The sequence below is a fragment of the Sylvia atricapilla genome, chromosome 18 (assembly GCF_009819655.1).
Source record: "Sylvia atricapilla isolate bSylAtr1 chromosome 18, bSylAtr1.pri, whole genome shotgun sequence".
Classification (NCBI taxonomy): Eukaryota; Metazoa; Chordata; class Aves; order Passeriformes; family Sylviidae; genus Sylvia; species Sylvia atricapilla.
Window position 1 is genome coordinate 8,037,134 of NC_089157.1, and position 15,488 is coordinate 8,052,621.

The window sequence follows — 15,488 nt, forward strand, 5'->3', positions numbered from 1 at the left end:
CCCGCCCCCTCCCAGGCCCCGCCCCCCGGCGGGCAGCCGGCACCGGGAGCGGCACCGGGAGCGGCACCAGGAGCGGCCGCACCATGGGCGGGTGGCGGGATATGTCCGTGGAGGTAGGGGCCCCAAGGCAGTGCCCGCGGGTGCGCAGAGCGCGGTTCTAGTCCGGGCCGCCGGTTGGGGGCTTTCGCGGGGCCCCCGCCGCCCCGGCGACGCTGACCCCGCCGCAGCCCCGTTGCCTCCCCGTAGGTGCTGGAGGACCAGTACTCTCCCAGTCGCTGGTCCCGCCGCCTCGACCGGGACACCATCATCGACGCCCACCTCGAGGTGACGGCGGCAGGTGGGGAACGCGCGGCGCCGGGAGAGTGGCTGCGCTCCGTGCCACGGCCCCGTGGTTCATCGCCTCTTCCCCCGCAGGAACCGAACGGGCCCGGGCCAGCGCGCAGACCTTGCTGCACGTCCCCTATGGCGACGGGGATAAGGAGAAGCTGGACATCTATTTTCCCACGAACCCTTCTGAAAGTGAGTTGCGGGGGTGGTGGGGAAGGGAGTGGGCAGGGTGGACACCCGGCTCATCCCCCACTGTGCTGCACAGCCTTCCCGGTCCTTGTCTACATCCATGGCGGGTACTGGCAGTGCTTGAGGTGAGGTACGCTGTCGGTGAGCGATTCCTCGGGAGGGGACCCCCTTACCAACTCTTGCTGGTCTCTTCTCCTGACACTGGCACTTGCTCTGGGCACACGGGGTCTGACCAGTCCCCAGTTGGCCCTGCAGGGCCCGGCTCCCGCAGCCTGTCAGCATCTCTCTCCCCCAGTAAGGACGATTCGGGGTTTGCAGCCCCCCCGCTGGTGTCGCAGGGAGTGGCAGTGGTGGCAGTGGGGTACGACATAGCCCCTAAAGGTAGGTGCTGCCCTGCAGAGGCTGCAGCTGCCTGTGTAGCCCAGCGCCCTCCAGCCCTGCCCTTTGTCCTCTGCTTAGGTCACATGGATGCCATGGTGCTGCAGGTGCGCCGCAGCCTTGTCTTCCTCATGGAGGAGTACCCCAGGATCAGGTGGGCAGTGCCCGGGTCAGGGGTTGGTCTGTGAGAGTGGCTGGGGGGGGCAAACAAAGCCTGCAGTAGGACAAAGGCTCTAGCACCTTGGTCTAAGCACTGGGAAGTGCCTGTGGCCACAATCTCCTGTCATTGCACAAGGCAGCAGTTGATGGATTGGGAAACATCTGAGTTGACACACTTGAGCTGTGCCACCTCCTCTGCACAGAGCAAAGTGTGTCTAGGTGTCCCTAGGTGCCCCTCTCAGTTGCTCCCTCCTACTGGCTCACTCCTCCCTCCTTTCAGAGGCATTTTCCTGTGTGGACACTCAGCAGGAGCCCACCTGGCAGCCATGGTGCTGTCCACCGACTGGACAGAATTCCAAGTGGTGCCAGATATCAAAGGTACTGTTGCCGTGTCCCAGAATAGGGTTGGGAGAAGAACTGGTCTCCACACTTGGGACAAGGCTGCAGGGCTGTGGAGCTCCAGCTGAATTTATACGAGGTCCCCAGGGCTGTGGGAGCCACCCAGGCTGCAGCTCCTCACCTACCAGTGTTCTGTTTTGCTCTAGGAGCGGTGCTGGTGAGCGGCCTGTATGACCTGGAGCCCATCCTGCACACCTACGTGAATGGTGCTCTTAACATGAGCCGGTGAGCCCTGTGCTGCGGGGACAGCCATGGGGACAGAGCACAGCAGGCCAATGTCAGTGGCTCTGCAGCCACTCTGCCCCTGTGCCTGCCTCAGCTGCTGAGTCCAGCTGATGGCATGGGCACTCTTGGAGCAAAGGGCTGCATCAGCTGCCACTGGCATGACTCCTGCAGGGAGGTGGCCCAGAGGAACAGCCCCATGAGACATGTCACCCCGCCAGTGCCAGCAGGCTGTGAGGTGCTTGTGGCTGTGGCCCAGCATGACTCCCCAGAGTTTCGCAGGCAGTCACAGGAGTACAGCCAGGTGAGCTCCAATAGCACCCTGCTCGGCTCTGGTGGGGACACTGCTCCAGGCAGCCCTCACCAACTTGCCCAGCTGGGAAGCAGAGCTTCTGTGCTGCACCAGAGCAGTTTCTGGCTCACTGGAGGACACCAGTCCTTGCCAAGACATTATTCCTGCTGCTTGTCCAGGGCAGGTGGAGTTTGGGTCCATCCTGCCAGCACCGCTCTCTCCACAGGCCCTGCGTGCAGCAGGCTGGTCTGTCTCTCTGCTGGATCTGGCTGGTGTGGATCACTTTGATGTCATTGAGAAGCTGTCAGAGGACAGCTACATCCTCACTCAGGTAGGTAGGAGGGCTGTGCCAAGGCGGATCAGGTGGGCTGTCACCTCTCTGTGGGGAGAGGGGCTTTTCACACGGTTTGGTTCCTCATCCCAGGTGATTCTGAACATGATTTCAAGAGCATGATGGCATGTCAGGAGTAAACAGATGGGGACCATGGCCCTGTGTGGTGGCAACAGGCATCTGGCATCCCCTGCCTGCTGCCTCCTTGATCTAACATAGGGCACCCACTGTCTCAGACCCACCCCGTGCCCTCTCTGCTCAGCCCAGCCTAGGCTGGTGCCCCTTCCCTGGGGTGTTCCTGCCTGCTGGAGCACAGGGGACTGCAGGCTGCAAGGCTCTGTCTGGGCAGCTGGATCATGAAGTTTATTCCCTTTAAACTGCACGTTGGCAATACAAAATAAAACGGGAATTACGGATGCCTGGGGTAGTGCTTCCCAGGGAGCCAGTGAGTGCACACCCAAAGCAACTGCTGCTGAGAGAATCCCTTCTTCCAGTGCAGAGTTCTGGGACTTGCTGACCCAGAACATGTCAGGGAAGTCTGGGGAGCCCACCTGCTGCTGTGGGGACAGGATGATATAAGCCTCTGTGAATGCAAGTGACAGGGCCATCTGGGCCAGGCTGGGATCATGCTCCTGGGACAGTCCTGGCCAGACACAAACATTGGCATTGCTGTGTAGCGACCCTGGTCCTGTGGTGGAGATGCTTCCATGTCCTCAGGAGCATTTGTCCCTTCACGGGGACCTTGGCTGTAATGATATCCCTGCTGCAGAGCAAGGAAAAGAACACATTTGAGAGAAAATGCCCTGCACAGCTGCAGTATCGCTGAAAGATGTTTATTTTGTGCACTGACTGCCTCAAGGGCTGGAATCTCCGCTAGGCTGGGCTCACATTGGTTTGTCAGGTTGCCTTTGAGGGCTGATGTCAACTTTCAGATGAGAACATATCTGGAGCACAAAGAGGCTGGTTCCTGTCCTTGCTTTGGGCTGCCTAACTGCTGCAGTTGCGGGGCTGGCAGAATGCTCAGGCTCCTGGAGGCATTGGATGTAATCCCAAGGCCAATTCCTCCTTGCACTTCCTGGCCACAAATTCCAGCTTTCTCCTTGCGAGCTCAGTGTCACGGGCCGAGACGTTGCGGTGCCAGACAGCGCGCACGGTCTGTGCGGACCAGGGGAGCAGCAGGACGCTGACAGCCCGCCCAGTCTCAGCCACCTCCTCCTCGCTGACGGCACGCAGGCGGTCACAGAGCTCGGCAGGGGACGGCCAGGCCCCCTGGACATTGACCATCACAATGTTGGTCTCCACTGCTGCCAGGTCGATGGACCAGAGGGGAGAGTCCAGCACATGGATACCTGCGGGAAGCCAAGGTGGTGCAAGCCCACTGCCCAGCTACCTGGAAGAGGCTACCTGTCCCAGCCCCTCCCCAAGTTCTGGATGAAGGGGAGCCCTTTCTCCCCCCATGTGGTACCAGGATCACTGAACACAGCACGGGGACATTCATGGCATGATCCTGGCACACCAGCGAGGTGAGGATCCCAGGAGCATCCTCACCCAGCTGGAGACCCAGCATAGCCATCCAGGGTTGGTGCCCACGCCACCAGTACCGCGGTACTGCTGGGCAGTGCCAGGTGTGCTGTTACATCCCAGCCCACTCGGCGGGCCCGCGGTACCTTCGGCGAAGTGCCGGGCGTTGCTGTGGTCTCTGCGCAGCGTCTCCTCGGCACGCTGCAGCCCGAAGTGGGCAGCGGCCGCCAGGACCCCCGCCTGCCGCATGCCCCCGCCCAGCAGCTTCCGCACACGCCAGGCCTCGCTGACAAACTCCCTGCACCCCGCCAGCACCGCACCGCACGGGGCGCCCAGGCCCTGCAGAACCGCCAGCACGGTCACTCCGGCTGCCCCTCCTGGGCTGGGCCCAGCCTGACAGGTGTGTTCTTAGCCCAACACCTGCAAGCAACGGCCAGGCTGCAGCTTGTGCTGCCCCCTGCCAGCCCTGGGGACCCCTCCCCACAAAAGCAGACCTTGGAGAAGCAGAGGGACACAGAGTCACAGTGCTGGGCAATCTGAGCTGGCTCCACACCCTGGGCCACTGCTGCGTTCATCAGTCGTGCACCATCCATGTGTACCCGCAGCCCATAACGGTCTGCAAGCCCACGGACCTGGGAGTCAGAGGGACAGCTGGTTTGGAGGGGACCCCTGGGGCATCTAGTGCCACCATGAGCTGTGCTCTGAGCTCCAGTGTCCCCGCAGTGCCACTGTGCAGGGCCCAGCTGCCCACACCAGGCCGGATTGTGCCAGCCCCATCTGTGGGCTCTCACCTGCCTGAGATAGGTGAGGGGCAGTGCCCGGCCCCCCGCCGAGCTGTGCGTGTTCTCCAGACAGATGAGCTCAGGACGCGGGTGGTACCGGCTGCCGTGGGCCTCACGGATGGTCAGCTCCAGCTGGTCCAGGTCGAATGTGCCATTGGGCAGATCTGACAGCGCCTGGGAGTGCACACCGGCGACCTGTGCCCAGGGGAGAGCGTGGGGCTGACAGGGGACAGTGACGGTGCACGGGGGCTCCAGCCCTCTGTCCCCTCCATCGGGTGTGTACAGCCCCCCACTCGTGCTGCAGCCCGCGGCCTGGGACAATAGCCCAGGTGACGCTCTGGCGGCGGATCCTTCGCTGGCCCTGGCAGCCAGAGGAGGGCAGCACGCGGCCGCCCTCGGGCCACCAGAGCCCTGCCACCAGTGCCACCGTGCCCACTGCAGTGCCCGCCGCTCTCACCTGCGCGGCCCCGCCGTGCTCGTAGAGGTGCAGGTGGGAGTCCCGGCCCAGGAACAGCTGAGCCCCCCTGCGCTGGCAGTGGCACATCACTGGGAGAGAAGGGCCGTCAGGGAGGGGGCCAGGGCAGCATCCCACAGCCTGGGGGCACCAGGGACTGCGAGTGCAGCCCCGGACTCACCGGCGATGAGATTGGCCATGGTGGCCGTGGGCACGAACAGAGCCGATTCCATCCCCAGAATCCCCGCGGCCCGGCGCTGCAGCTCTGCGGGGAAACACGGATGTCCTGGGGGGCTGGCGCTGGGTGGCCCGGGGCTTGGGCACCCCACGGGTGCCGGCTGCCCCCGCAGCCCCGCTCGGACCCCCATCCCGCTGTCCCCGCGTCGGGGGCTGGCAGGCAGGGACCCCGCGGGAGGCCCGTGTCCCCCGCCCACCGTTCACTGACGGGTCCTCCCCGTAGTCGTCGTCGCCCACGGCGGCGCGGGCCATGGCTCGGCGCATGGCCGCGCACGGCCGGGTCACCGTGTCGCTCCGCAGGTCCACGACAAGCGGCGGGGCCGCGGCGGGACCCCGCGGCATCCCCCCCGGGCCGAGCAGCCGCCCCCGCCGCAGCACCGCCCGCATCGCCGGGACCGCCCGCCGCAAGGGCTCCCGGGCGGGGGCGGGATCGCCCGTCCCGGGAATGCGACCCGGACACACGGGGCGAGGACAGGGCTCCTGCACTGGCACCGCGCCCGTGCCGGGGCTGCCTCGGAACGCCGTCCCTGCCAGCCCCCCACCCGTCCATCCGCCACCACGCTGGCGCTGGGGAACACGGTGGGGGCTGCCCCGGCCCTGCACTGTCCCGCGGCCCCTCGCTTTGCCAGGATCGCCATCCTGGGTGTCCGGCGGGAGGGAGCGCCGGGGGATCGTCCAGAGTCTTTCCACGGCTGAGCAGGAATCGCTCCCGCCCCGCTGCCAGCAATGCTGGCACGGACGGGGTCGCCTGGCCGCTGGGAACTGGCTCTGGCTGCGTCTGCCCCGGCAGCAGCCGCCGCGCAGTGCCATGGCACCGCAGCTGTGCTCTGGGACCTCTGGGCAGCTTCACAGATCTCGGCACCCTCTGCCTGCTCTGAGGGGACCCACCAGCCTCTTGGCAGAAATCCCCACTGCCCCTCAGCAGGAGGGCACGTGTCCAAAGCAATAGCAAGACCCTCTCACCTTCCCCCGTCGGGCTGGACCAGCCGGACCACAATCCCAGCTGCTACCGCGGTGGGGGCACCGCTCTGCAGCACCCAGCACCTCTCCTGGCATTTGCAGGGGACCAATAGGGCAGGCGCATTAAGGTGCCTCTTCCCCTCAGCCCCTGCCCACCTGTGTGTGTGCTGTGCTCCAGCCACCTGTGCCGTGCTGCTGCCTTCTCCCTCCGTCTGCCACGTGCCCCCCGAGCCTTGGCGGCCCCAGGTCCCCCATCCTGAGCCCTCTGCAGCCGCCCCGCTGGTGCCCACTCTGCCCACACCCCTGCCTGTGCCCCTGTCCACGGAGCCCCCTCCCTCGCTATTGCCTGTCGCCCCACCCCGTGCTGTCAGCCCCGCAGATGAGTGAGCCATAAACAGCCCTTCACGAGACGTTTTTCACACACAGGGCCACATGTTAACAGTTTTTCTTTATTTACTGCCTCCATTTCCTCTTTGTTCCAGGAACTTGTCCTCCAACTTCAAGCTGCTCATGATTAGGCAAAAAGGCCTCTAATCTCCCCGATCTGATTTACCGTCACTGAGAGCAGACGCTTCCCGTTACTGGCCCTGGACCTGGGAGCACGGACAGCTGAGCTGTGCCGGCTGCTGAGCCCAGCTGAGCCTCCCCAAAGCTGCCCCGCCACACACCGCCTTCCCGGCAGCTTCCTCTTCCAGTAAGCGCTGGGCAGTGCAGCCGGTCACGCCGCAGGTGAAGGGCTGGGGGAAGAGCAGCCGTGGGGCCTGGGCCAGGGATCCTCCCACTCCACCTGGGGCTGCTTTAGGGCGAGGCAGGCTTCAGAGCCCCTTTCTCTGCTTGGAAGGGGCGGATGGCTGGAGCATCCCTCAGCACGGCCTTCCCAGCCGCCCACCCATCCGCTCCCATGGCACCCGATGGGGTAGTTGATGGCCCTGGTGTGCCCAAAGCTGAAGGGCAGCTCAGGGCTCTGCTGTGGGCAGCCCCCCAGCCCAGTCAGGGTCCGCAGCCAAGCAGGGGTTCCTTCACTGGGCAGCAGCCACAACTCCTGCAGGACTGTGCAGTGTGGCTGAGCGTCCTCTGCAGAGCCCCTTGTCTTTCAGCCCTGTGCCTTGATCTGGGACCTGCCTTGGGGTGTCCCCCCTCGCTCCCAGCACCCGGAGAACTACACCTGCATGTGACCCAGCAGGATCACGGCAGGGCTTGGTGGGGCCAGCACCGGGACCATGGAGGCGTTTGTGGCCTTATGCGGAGCGGCTGAACTGAGGCCACCGGGTCTGGGCAGAGGGTGGGCAGTGCCAGCGGAGGCTAGCAGGGGGCTCACCCAGGACCACACTGCACTACAGGGCTGCAGTCACCACCTGCCCACACCAGCTCCTGTGGTGGGCTAAGCCCCTGCCCTGCTGGGCTCAGCTCCTGCTCCAGTCGTGCCTCCCCAGGGCTAAAATTAGCAGCTGAGGCCCGGCTGGGGAGCCGGGAGTGGAGCCCAGATCCCACCGCGGAGGATCGGGTTTCCCCCCTCCCTACCACAGGCCTGGCAACCACTGGGGCCGATTCCCGGAGCTGGCCCCCCCTGCTACCAGCCCCACTGGCAGCCCCATCCCAGGCCTGCCAGGCCCAGCCACTTGATCTGCACGTCCCCAGGGCTGAGCCCTGGCGCATCCCGGCTGCAGGAGGCTCAGGAGGGGCTGTGGGATGGGGGAAGCACGGCGCTGTAGCTCCCGGGGCATCACTGGGCTGGGGCTGAGCCCTCTGCCCCCGGCACACACGGCTGCCCTGGGACAGGCTGGCAATGGGCTCTGCTCCCAGCCTCCTAAGCAGAGCCGGTGGCTGTGGCCACGGAGCCGTCAGCGGCCCAGTCAATGCCCTGGGGGTCTTGTGCTGAGAGCCAAGGGCTGACTCAGGACCTGGCAGTGACCATAACATGCTCACCGTGAGCTCGGGGTGTTTTCCTGTCGGGCTGCCTTAGTCCCGCGGCCACACTGTCCGTGCTGCCCGTGGAGCTCACCCTTGTCTGCCCTTTGGGCTCTTCGCAATGGGGCGGCACTGGTGCTGCCCGTTCTGGAGGGCCCCGCTCCCACCCGGGCCATCCGCCGCCCAGGAGGGACCGCAGCCACGGAGCCGAGCAGTTTCCTGCCGCCGAGGAACAGCAGGGCGAAGCCCGGGAGCTCCAGGCTCGGCCGGGTCGGGCCGGGCCCCCACCCGCCGCACTCCCGGTGCCGGTGACACGTCCCCAGCTGCGGCACACAGCGGCCGCCGCTCGCACGCGGCACGGGCCGAGCTTCGGTCCGGGACAGACCCCCGACGGACAGAGTCCCGGGGCTGCCGGGGCCGTGTCCGGCGCGGGAGCCGCGGGCCGCCCCGGGGAGTCTCCGTGGGAGCCCCGCGCGGGCCGAGGCCGGAGCCCGGCGGCCGCGTGGTCCCGGCCGGTGCCCCGTCCCCAGCCTCGAGGCCGCGGGTGCCCCCCCTCCGCCGGCAGCGACTTTTCCAGTAAAACCGCCGCAGAGATCCCGGCTTCCCGACAGGCCCGGCCTCCGCGCCGGGGGGGCGCCGGCCCGCCCTTAACCCTTCCCGGCCCGGCCGGCCGCGCGTTCCCCCGCCCGACGGGCGTCTCCGAGCCCGGGACCCGCCGGGTTCTGCCCGCCCCCGCCCGGCTCCGCGGCTCCGGGACCGGCCGGGGCTCTGCCCGCCTGGCCCGGGGCGGCGATGGCCCGGAGCCCCGGAGGCGCCGTGCGGGGTAGCCTGACCCGCCGTGTCCCGGGACAGACCGGCCCCGGGAGGCCTTTGCGGCAGCAGCCGTCGTGGGCTCCGTCGTGCCGGGAAGGGCCCCCAGGCCAAAGTGCCCCCCATGCCGAAGGTTTCCCTTCTCAGGGCGCACCTGAACAGGGGCTATTCTAGGGGGCAGATGGAACATCCCGAGGGCCAAGGAGCCCCAGAACCGTCAGGGAAAAGCCCCTCTGCACGGGGTACCCCAGTGCGGGCTGCCTGGGGGCTGTGGGGAGGGAGCAGCCGGGGGTCCCTGGGAGAGCCCTGGTGCTGGGGGAGCTCTGGGGCACCCCGGGAGAGCGCTGGAGCCGGTCACGGCTAAAGGCTGGTGGCTGTGCCGGCTGCACATCTCTGCTCCAGCGCTCCACGGGGATGCTCTGGCCGGGTGGGCAGAGCCGGGGATGGCCAGGCACCGGGGGTCCGTGCCGAGAGCTGTGCCGGGCTGTTCCCGCCGTGCCCTGCCTGCCACCAGCTACACTGGCTGAGCCAGGGCTGAGGTAAGTGCTCTAATTGTTTTCTCTGTGGCCCGAGATGAATAATTGAGAGGTCTTTGAGGAGAATTAATTAGCCCGTTTATTGGCAGTAAATGCTTTTCTCCAGATGATGAAATAGATCCTGAGCCACACGTGGGGCAGGCAGATGCAGGTCATTGATGCTGCTCTGGAGCGCTGCGGTGCCAGGTCCACAGGCCAGCCGTGCTGGTGTCCCATGCCCACTGTGGACAGGGACACTGGTTCTGGCTCCCACGGCCTCCCACGCTGCCCGGCGTGCCCGGAGCTCGCTGTACCCATGGCCAGCACCTTGTGCAGGGAACCTGGATTGGTGGGAGCAGGGGACACTGAGGGGCAGGTTCTGCAGCAGAGTGGAAGCCCTCTGCCCCCATCATGCCCATGTAGCTTCCTGCTTCCCCCTGGCTCACATCCCATCCTGGGGTCTGCCTCCCTGTGCAGACTCTCACATGTCCCTTTGTGTCTCCTTCTTGGTTCTCCTGAATGCCAGGGTGGTGCCAATTTGAGGCTTGTAGCCTACACCTCCTCCTCACCTCCTCCTCTTCCTCCTTCTCCCCTGGGTATGGGGTGAAGGGCCTTGCATGGCCAGAAATGCTTAAACAAGGATTTCCTTGTTGCTGCATGAGCTGTTTGCCTTCTCCCGGGCCAGCCGTTAATGAGGTTTGGCAGGAGGCACCGTCAGTCCCAGCCATTGGATTTCTATAAATCAGCCTGGAGCTCATGTGTGGGGCTGGGATGGAGCTGCTCCATCTTGGTGCATGGGACTTCAGCTTGTGAGTCTTGGGAGCCCCTCTGGGAGTGGGACATCCTGGCATGATGCAGAGGGGCAGGGGCTGAGTGGGACAAGGGGGCTGCTTCCCACCGGGCAGGTCAGGGCGGCCACTTCACACATTTCCAGGAACAGCAGAAAGTGCACAGCAAAAAAATAAAGCAGTTTCCTGTGGCTGGGGTGCTTTGTCCTGATCTTTCCCACATGCCCATCTTTTTTGCCAAGGCCCAGAGAGGCTGTTGGGTGATCTGAACTTGGATGATGATCCTGCCCTGCCTTGGAGTGGGGGGCTGTGACTATGGGTCTCCAGGCAGCCTCAGGCATGCAAAGTGGGGCAGGCAAATAATTCAGGCTCCTGGGAAGCATTTGTTGCTTCCTCCTGCTGGGAAGCAATGCCACAGGGGCAGGGCTGGCATGCGGGCCCTTTGTGCTGAAGCCGTCGTGGCAGAAGTGCTGGCTGTCACTGGGACACTGCCAGGGCTGCAGGTCCTGTCGCCTGTGGTCTGTCCTGTCCCCTGGGGGACACGGACTGTGGCCTGTGGGCTGCCTTGTCCCCAGGGACACCTGAAGTGTAGCAGGGAGTGGGTCCCCACTGTGAAGGTTCTCCTGGGAGTGGCTGCTCCTGGCAGCCTGTGTCCAGGAAAGGAGATGCTGGGAAGTGGGACGCTTATCTCTGGCTTCCCATGGGCATTTGCTCTGCTCTCCTCACCTGTGGGGTTTGTTTGGGAGCCGGCACAGCCCATCTGTGCTACGCCAGGCTGAGAGCAGCCACAAGTCTCAAAGGTGATGTTTCATTTCCTGCTCTGAGTGTGCTTCCCCCTTATCCAAAACCACCTCTGCTCTCACTCAGTTCTTACGGAGTTTCTGCTGTGTGTGGAAACTGGGAGAATCCCCAGTTCCAGCAAGGCTGCAGGGCTCCTCGGGGTCACCAGTCTGCTGGGAAAACTCTGGCCTCTTTCTTGCCTTCTCTCTAGTGGCCTGGCCCATGGTGGGGCAGCCCCCATAGCAGGACAGCACCAGGATGGTGGCACGGCAGCTGGCAGGGGTTTTCCAGGACCTGCCTCTCCATCTGCAGCCTCATGCCTCCACCCAGCCAGCATTCCCCGCTCATCAGCCTGGGGAAGGGTCAGCCCTGTCGGGGGTGGGATGTGCCTGGTCGTAGCAGAGGGAAGATGCTCCATTGCAGCCCCCGCTGCAGCTGGCACCCTCCACTTCCCCCCTCTGTTTGCACCCACTGGCGACACTGCGGTGTGACCAGGGACGGCCCTGGGGAGCCCTTGGCCCCGTGGGGACACACTGGCGACAAGGACAGCTTTGTGGGACACCGAGGAGTGCAGCCCTGTGAGCGGGCAGCTGTGCCACGCTGCCAGCCCGGGCTGCTGCTGCCCTGTCGCCTCTCTTTCGGCTGCAGAGCCGTGCCGTGGGCAGGGACCCTCCGCGCTGGGACCCCTGTGCTCAGCGGTGGCTGCGGCTGCAAAGCCGGGGCTGGGAACAGCAACCCCGGCGAGAGGTTGTGCAAGAAGGGGGGACCCGGGAGGGCAGGGCCAGTGTTGAAATTCCATGCTCTTACAGAAAAGCCCCCGGGCAGAATTCCTGACAGGGGTGATTCATCCCCCACTGGAAGCGATGACTTTGCCTCTCCAGTAAACACTCCTCAGTTCAGCGGGGTGCCTGCTACCCGCCGTGGGGTGACAGGGCTGCCCTGGGCACTGCAGGCAGCCCCGGGGGTGCTGGGGAGAGCCAGGGGGCCGTGGGCGACTGGGGGCCAACTGCTGGGCAGCAGAGAGATGGGCACCAAGGGCAAAACTGAGTCCTTGCCTCCCTGCCTCGGCTGCCACTCAAACCCAGCGCAGGCCATTGCTGCTGCCAGGTGCTTTGGGGGCCCCATCTCCCACTGGTGAGGGCACACGGGACAGCCCTTTCCAGGAAGCACGCGAGGGGAGCCAGGCTGTGGAGTTCCCGACAGCAGCTCTGGTTTTAATAACAGCAAATCAATGTGCTTCCTCCCTGGCCCCCTCCAGTGGCTTCCCCATAAGGCAAAACAACCCATGTGAGAGGCCCTGGCCATAGTACGTGGGGTTCTGAGTGCTGATGGCCCACGCTTGCCTGCCTTGCATGCCGCAGCCTGTTCCAGCATGCTGCCTGCACCCCAGCCCCACTATAGGGAGGGAAGGTTGGGGGTCCTCAGTGCCGCTGTCCACCTTTGCTGTGCCCACCCCCTACACAGGAGGTTGCTGCCTGCAGGGCTGCTCCATGGCTGGGCATTCCCAGCTGCTCCAGCGCCTTGCCTCCCCAGTCCAGCCCCGTGCTGTGATTCTGCCTCCTCCCCGTGGGTTTGCACAAACCTCGCGCTTGCTTTGTGCTTGTTTTGAGAACAGATTAGTCATGGCTCTGAGCTGGCTTCCAGCAAATGCACAACAGCACCATGGAAAAAAGAGAACAGTGAAGTGATGACTCAGCAGGGCTCCCACTCTGTCCCTGGGGTGCCAACTGTCCTGCTCCTGACTGGCCCCAAGCACCACTGGAGACCACCCGGGGATGCCGCAGCTAAGCCAGGGTGGGTGGGCGATGGCAGGAAAGAGCCAGGGCCAGTGTGCCTGCCTGGCTGCCTGGAAGCTGCGATAGTGCTGGCAGGGTGGGACAGCAGGTCCTTGGGGGTGACAGGCAGCCTCCCCCCCCATCCCCTGTCCCCTCCTGCACCTGATAGGTGGGGACACCCCTCCAGCCTGCTGGCACCTTGCTGCCCCAAACCCCCACTGTGTGTGTGGCTGGAACATCCTGCTGCTGGCAGCTCCAGCTCAGCGCCCAGCAGGCCTGGTGGGTTCTGGGGATGCCACAATAATGGGTGGCTGCTAGGATCCTGCCAGGACCTCAGCGAGCTGGGGATCCCCGGCTGTGTGGGCTCAGCAGTCAGCCCCGGACACCAGGGCCCTTCTGGCCGCCACCTGCGCGCCGGTGACGGGAACTCCCAGGGTGGGCCCTTACCGTACCTCACACCTTGCTCCTTCCCTGCCCTGCCTTGGCTGGCTGCCCGGCAGCACAGCGTGGTGCCAAGCCTCATTGCCAGGTGGCTTATCGTGATTCCGTGGCACTGGACACCAACTGGTGAAGGCTGCCAAGGATGAACAATGTAATTACTGGAATTACAGTAAAGCACTCCCGTTCTCACTCATTAAATGCGGAGACAGGGCGCCTGGGTCCTTCTGGGGAGCATCTGCTCCAGCTGTGCCCTCTGCCAGCCACACACTCATCATCACCCAAGGGGCGCCACTGGCACCCATCACCCCTCGGCCAGCTGGTGTGGCTGGAGCTGCTCTCTGCTGACGGCCACCAGAGCCATGAGATGGGCAGAGCCCACCAGGCTGGTGGGGAGCTTCAGGCCCCCCAGCACTGAGCATTGGTGAGGAGGGCGTGGGCAAGGACAGCAGGGCTGGATTGCAGACACAGGGTCCCACATCCTGGGGCTTCATCCCCAGCCACGTGTGGCTCTGCCACTGCTGGCTCCTGTGCCATGGCCGAGGCCAGGACTGATGTGAGGCCAAGGGATGCTCCAGGGCTAGGGTTTGGCACCTGCCCACGGCTGCTCTGCCAGGGTCATCTGAGGACTCTGCACTGTGCTGGGCAAGCACAGCCCAGGCAGCTGGCAGCTCACTGCCGGAGCACCCAGACACAACTCCTCTGCCATGCCATGTGCCCAGGAGTGACCACAGCCAGTGCTTGGCACATCACTGCTCCCTGCCAGTGCAGCTGCAAAAGCAATGTAGCTCTGGGCTTGTGGAGCACAGAGCTGGGGCTGGGGGGCCGGGGCAGAGCAGCTCACGTAGCTGCTGATGGAAGGAGTGAGGAATCCACAGCTGCTGCCTCCCTGGAGCTGGCCGCGGGTCTGGCTGGGGAAGCAGCAACAAAGTAGGGTTTCCATGGGGATGTACACAGCCTGCTGGGCTCAGCTGCATCCCGAAATACTTCCTGGCCCGGGCACGGGGTCCTGCTGCCACCCCCTGCTCCCTGCCTGCTAATAGCCCTGCCTGGCCCAGGGAGAGCCAGGGCCAAGCCAGCCCCCATGGCTCCCCCAGCCACCAAGGCTCTGTGCCAGGTCACTGGCAGCTGAGCTGCTATCAGGACAGCGAGTTTGAGCAGTACCTTGAGTGGAGAGGCCCAAGATGAGGGGCAGTTGTGGAACTGAGGGGCTCTGGGGACATAGAGTTGCAGCCCTGCTCCTCCTCCAGCCCAAGCAGCTGTCTCTTGTCCCGGGTCTGCCGCTGGGACCACCACTGCCAGCCCTGGGCTCTGCCACAGAACTCGTGCTTGTGCTTCCTAGCAGATGTTTCAGTCCCTGTTCCCAAGTGTCCCCGTGGCCCTGGCCTGCAGAGGAATTGCCACGTAAGGAGCAGGTGGTGCCATTTACAGTAAGTCCCCAGCTGCTGCACAGCCCTTTTCCTGCATTCTACTGGGAAACGTAGTGGTAGATGTGGGAATGTCCTGGCGCTGCAGAGCCAAGCAGGAAGAAGTGCGTGAGGGGAGTGCCGTGAGCTCGGGGTGTTCACGGCGAGTTCCCTGCCTGGCCCTGCCACCCCAGGGACCGCCGGTGCTGTGTCCACTGTCGCCTTCCTTGGGGCTGGGGAGCCTTAAGGGGTCTGTCCTGCTTCCCCGTGACCAGTTGGATTTTCTGCATGGCTGGTGTAGCCACAACAGAGCTGCTTGCTGCCCGCAGCAATCTCCGGCTGTGGTGGTTTCCTGTTTTGGCTCTGCAGAGGCTGGTACACACCAGAGCAGGTTTCCTGCACCCCTGACCTCCCTGGGTTCAGGTTCACCATCCCGGCGGACACTTCCTTCTTGTGCCAGTAATGAGCCAGCAGTGTGATGGGAAGCATTGGTGGCTACCCTGCACCCCATGGGGAGGCCAGGCTGAGGCAGGACGGGGGGTTGCAGGGCCTGTGGGGCAGCAGTCTGTCCCTGCCTGCCCATCCTTCTGTGACCCAGCACCTTGTTGGGTTTTCATTGGGCCTGGTGCTCTTACCCTGCTCTGCGTCACCACCATCACAGCGTGGAGGAATTGATGGCACTGGGGGCATGCACTCACACCTGTGCTGGGTTCTGCTGGCGCTGCTTGATGCCAGCCCCAGGAGATCTGGGATGTGGAGAGTTGCAGGACTCCAATGTCTCAGCCCTGCTTCTGGAGCCCTGAGCAAATTCCCATCT

The 15,488-nt window shown here is 64.6% G+C and overlaps 2 protein-coding genes across 2 annotated transcripts; one reads left to right on the forward strand and one right to left on the reverse strand.

Annotated features, from left to right (window-relative positions):
* The first annotated feature begins 25 nt into the window (after nt 1-25).
* On the forward strand, nt 26-2,713 carry AFMID (arylformamidase). Its single transcript, XM_066332242.1, has 11 exons — nt 26-113; nt 247-337; nt 415-519; nt 593-641; nt 812-897; nt 976-1,048; nt 1,334-1,431; nt 1,599-1,677; nt 1,849-1,978; nt 2,193-2,297; nt 2,391-2,713. The coding sequence occupies exons 1-11, from the start codon at nt 84-86 to the stop codon at nt 2,418-2,420; spliced, it is 876 nt and encodes a 291-aa protein (XP_066188339.1). The 5' UTR covers nt 26-83; the 3' UTR covers nt 2,421-2,713.
* A 396-nt stretch (nt 2,714-3,109) lies between these two features.
* Nucleotides 3,110-5,682, reverse strand: LOC136369411 (uncharacterized). Its single transcript, XM_066332232.1, has 7 exons — nt 5,489-5,682; nt 5,236-5,319; nt 5,058-5,146; nt 4,610-4,795; nt 4,313-4,450; nt 3,965-4,157; nt 3,110-3,646 (listed from the first exon to the last, which is right to left on the reverse strand). The coding sequence occupies exons 1-7, from the start codon at nt 5,676-5,678 to the stop codon at nt 3,318-3,320; spliced, it is 1,209 nt and encodes a 402-aa protein (XP_066188329.1). The 5' UTR covers nt 5,679-5,682; the 3' UTR covers nt 3,110-3,317.
* Nucleotides 5,683-15,488: the final 9,806 nt, after the last annotated feature.

Bases quoted from the DNA above. Each gene is read 5' to 3' on its own strand.
- AFMID (XM_066332242.1), top strand. From the start codon at position 84: ATGGGCGGGTGGCGGGATATGTCCGTGGAG. The intron at 898-975 runs GTAGGTGCTGCC...TCCTCTGCTTAG, and splicing joins GTACGACATAGCCCCTAAAG to GTCACATGGATGCCATGGTG. The intron at 1,049-1,333 runs GTGGGCAGTGCC...CCCTCCTTTCAG, and splicing joins GAGGAGTACCCCAGGATCAG to AGGCATTTTCCTGTGTGGAC.
- LOC136369411 (XM_066332232.1), bottom strand. From the start codon at position 5,678: ATGCGGGCGGTGCTGCGGCGGGGGCGGCTGCTCGGCCCGGGGGGGATG. The intron at 4,796-5,057 runs GTGAGAGCGGCG...CCCTGGGCACAG, and splicing joins AGCACGGCGGGGCCGCGCAG to GTCGCCGGTGTGCACTCCCA. The intron at 4,451-4,609 runs GTGAGAGCCCAC...TCTGACTCCCAG, and splicing joins CCCTCACCTATCTCAGGCAG to GTCCGTGGGCTTGCAGACCG.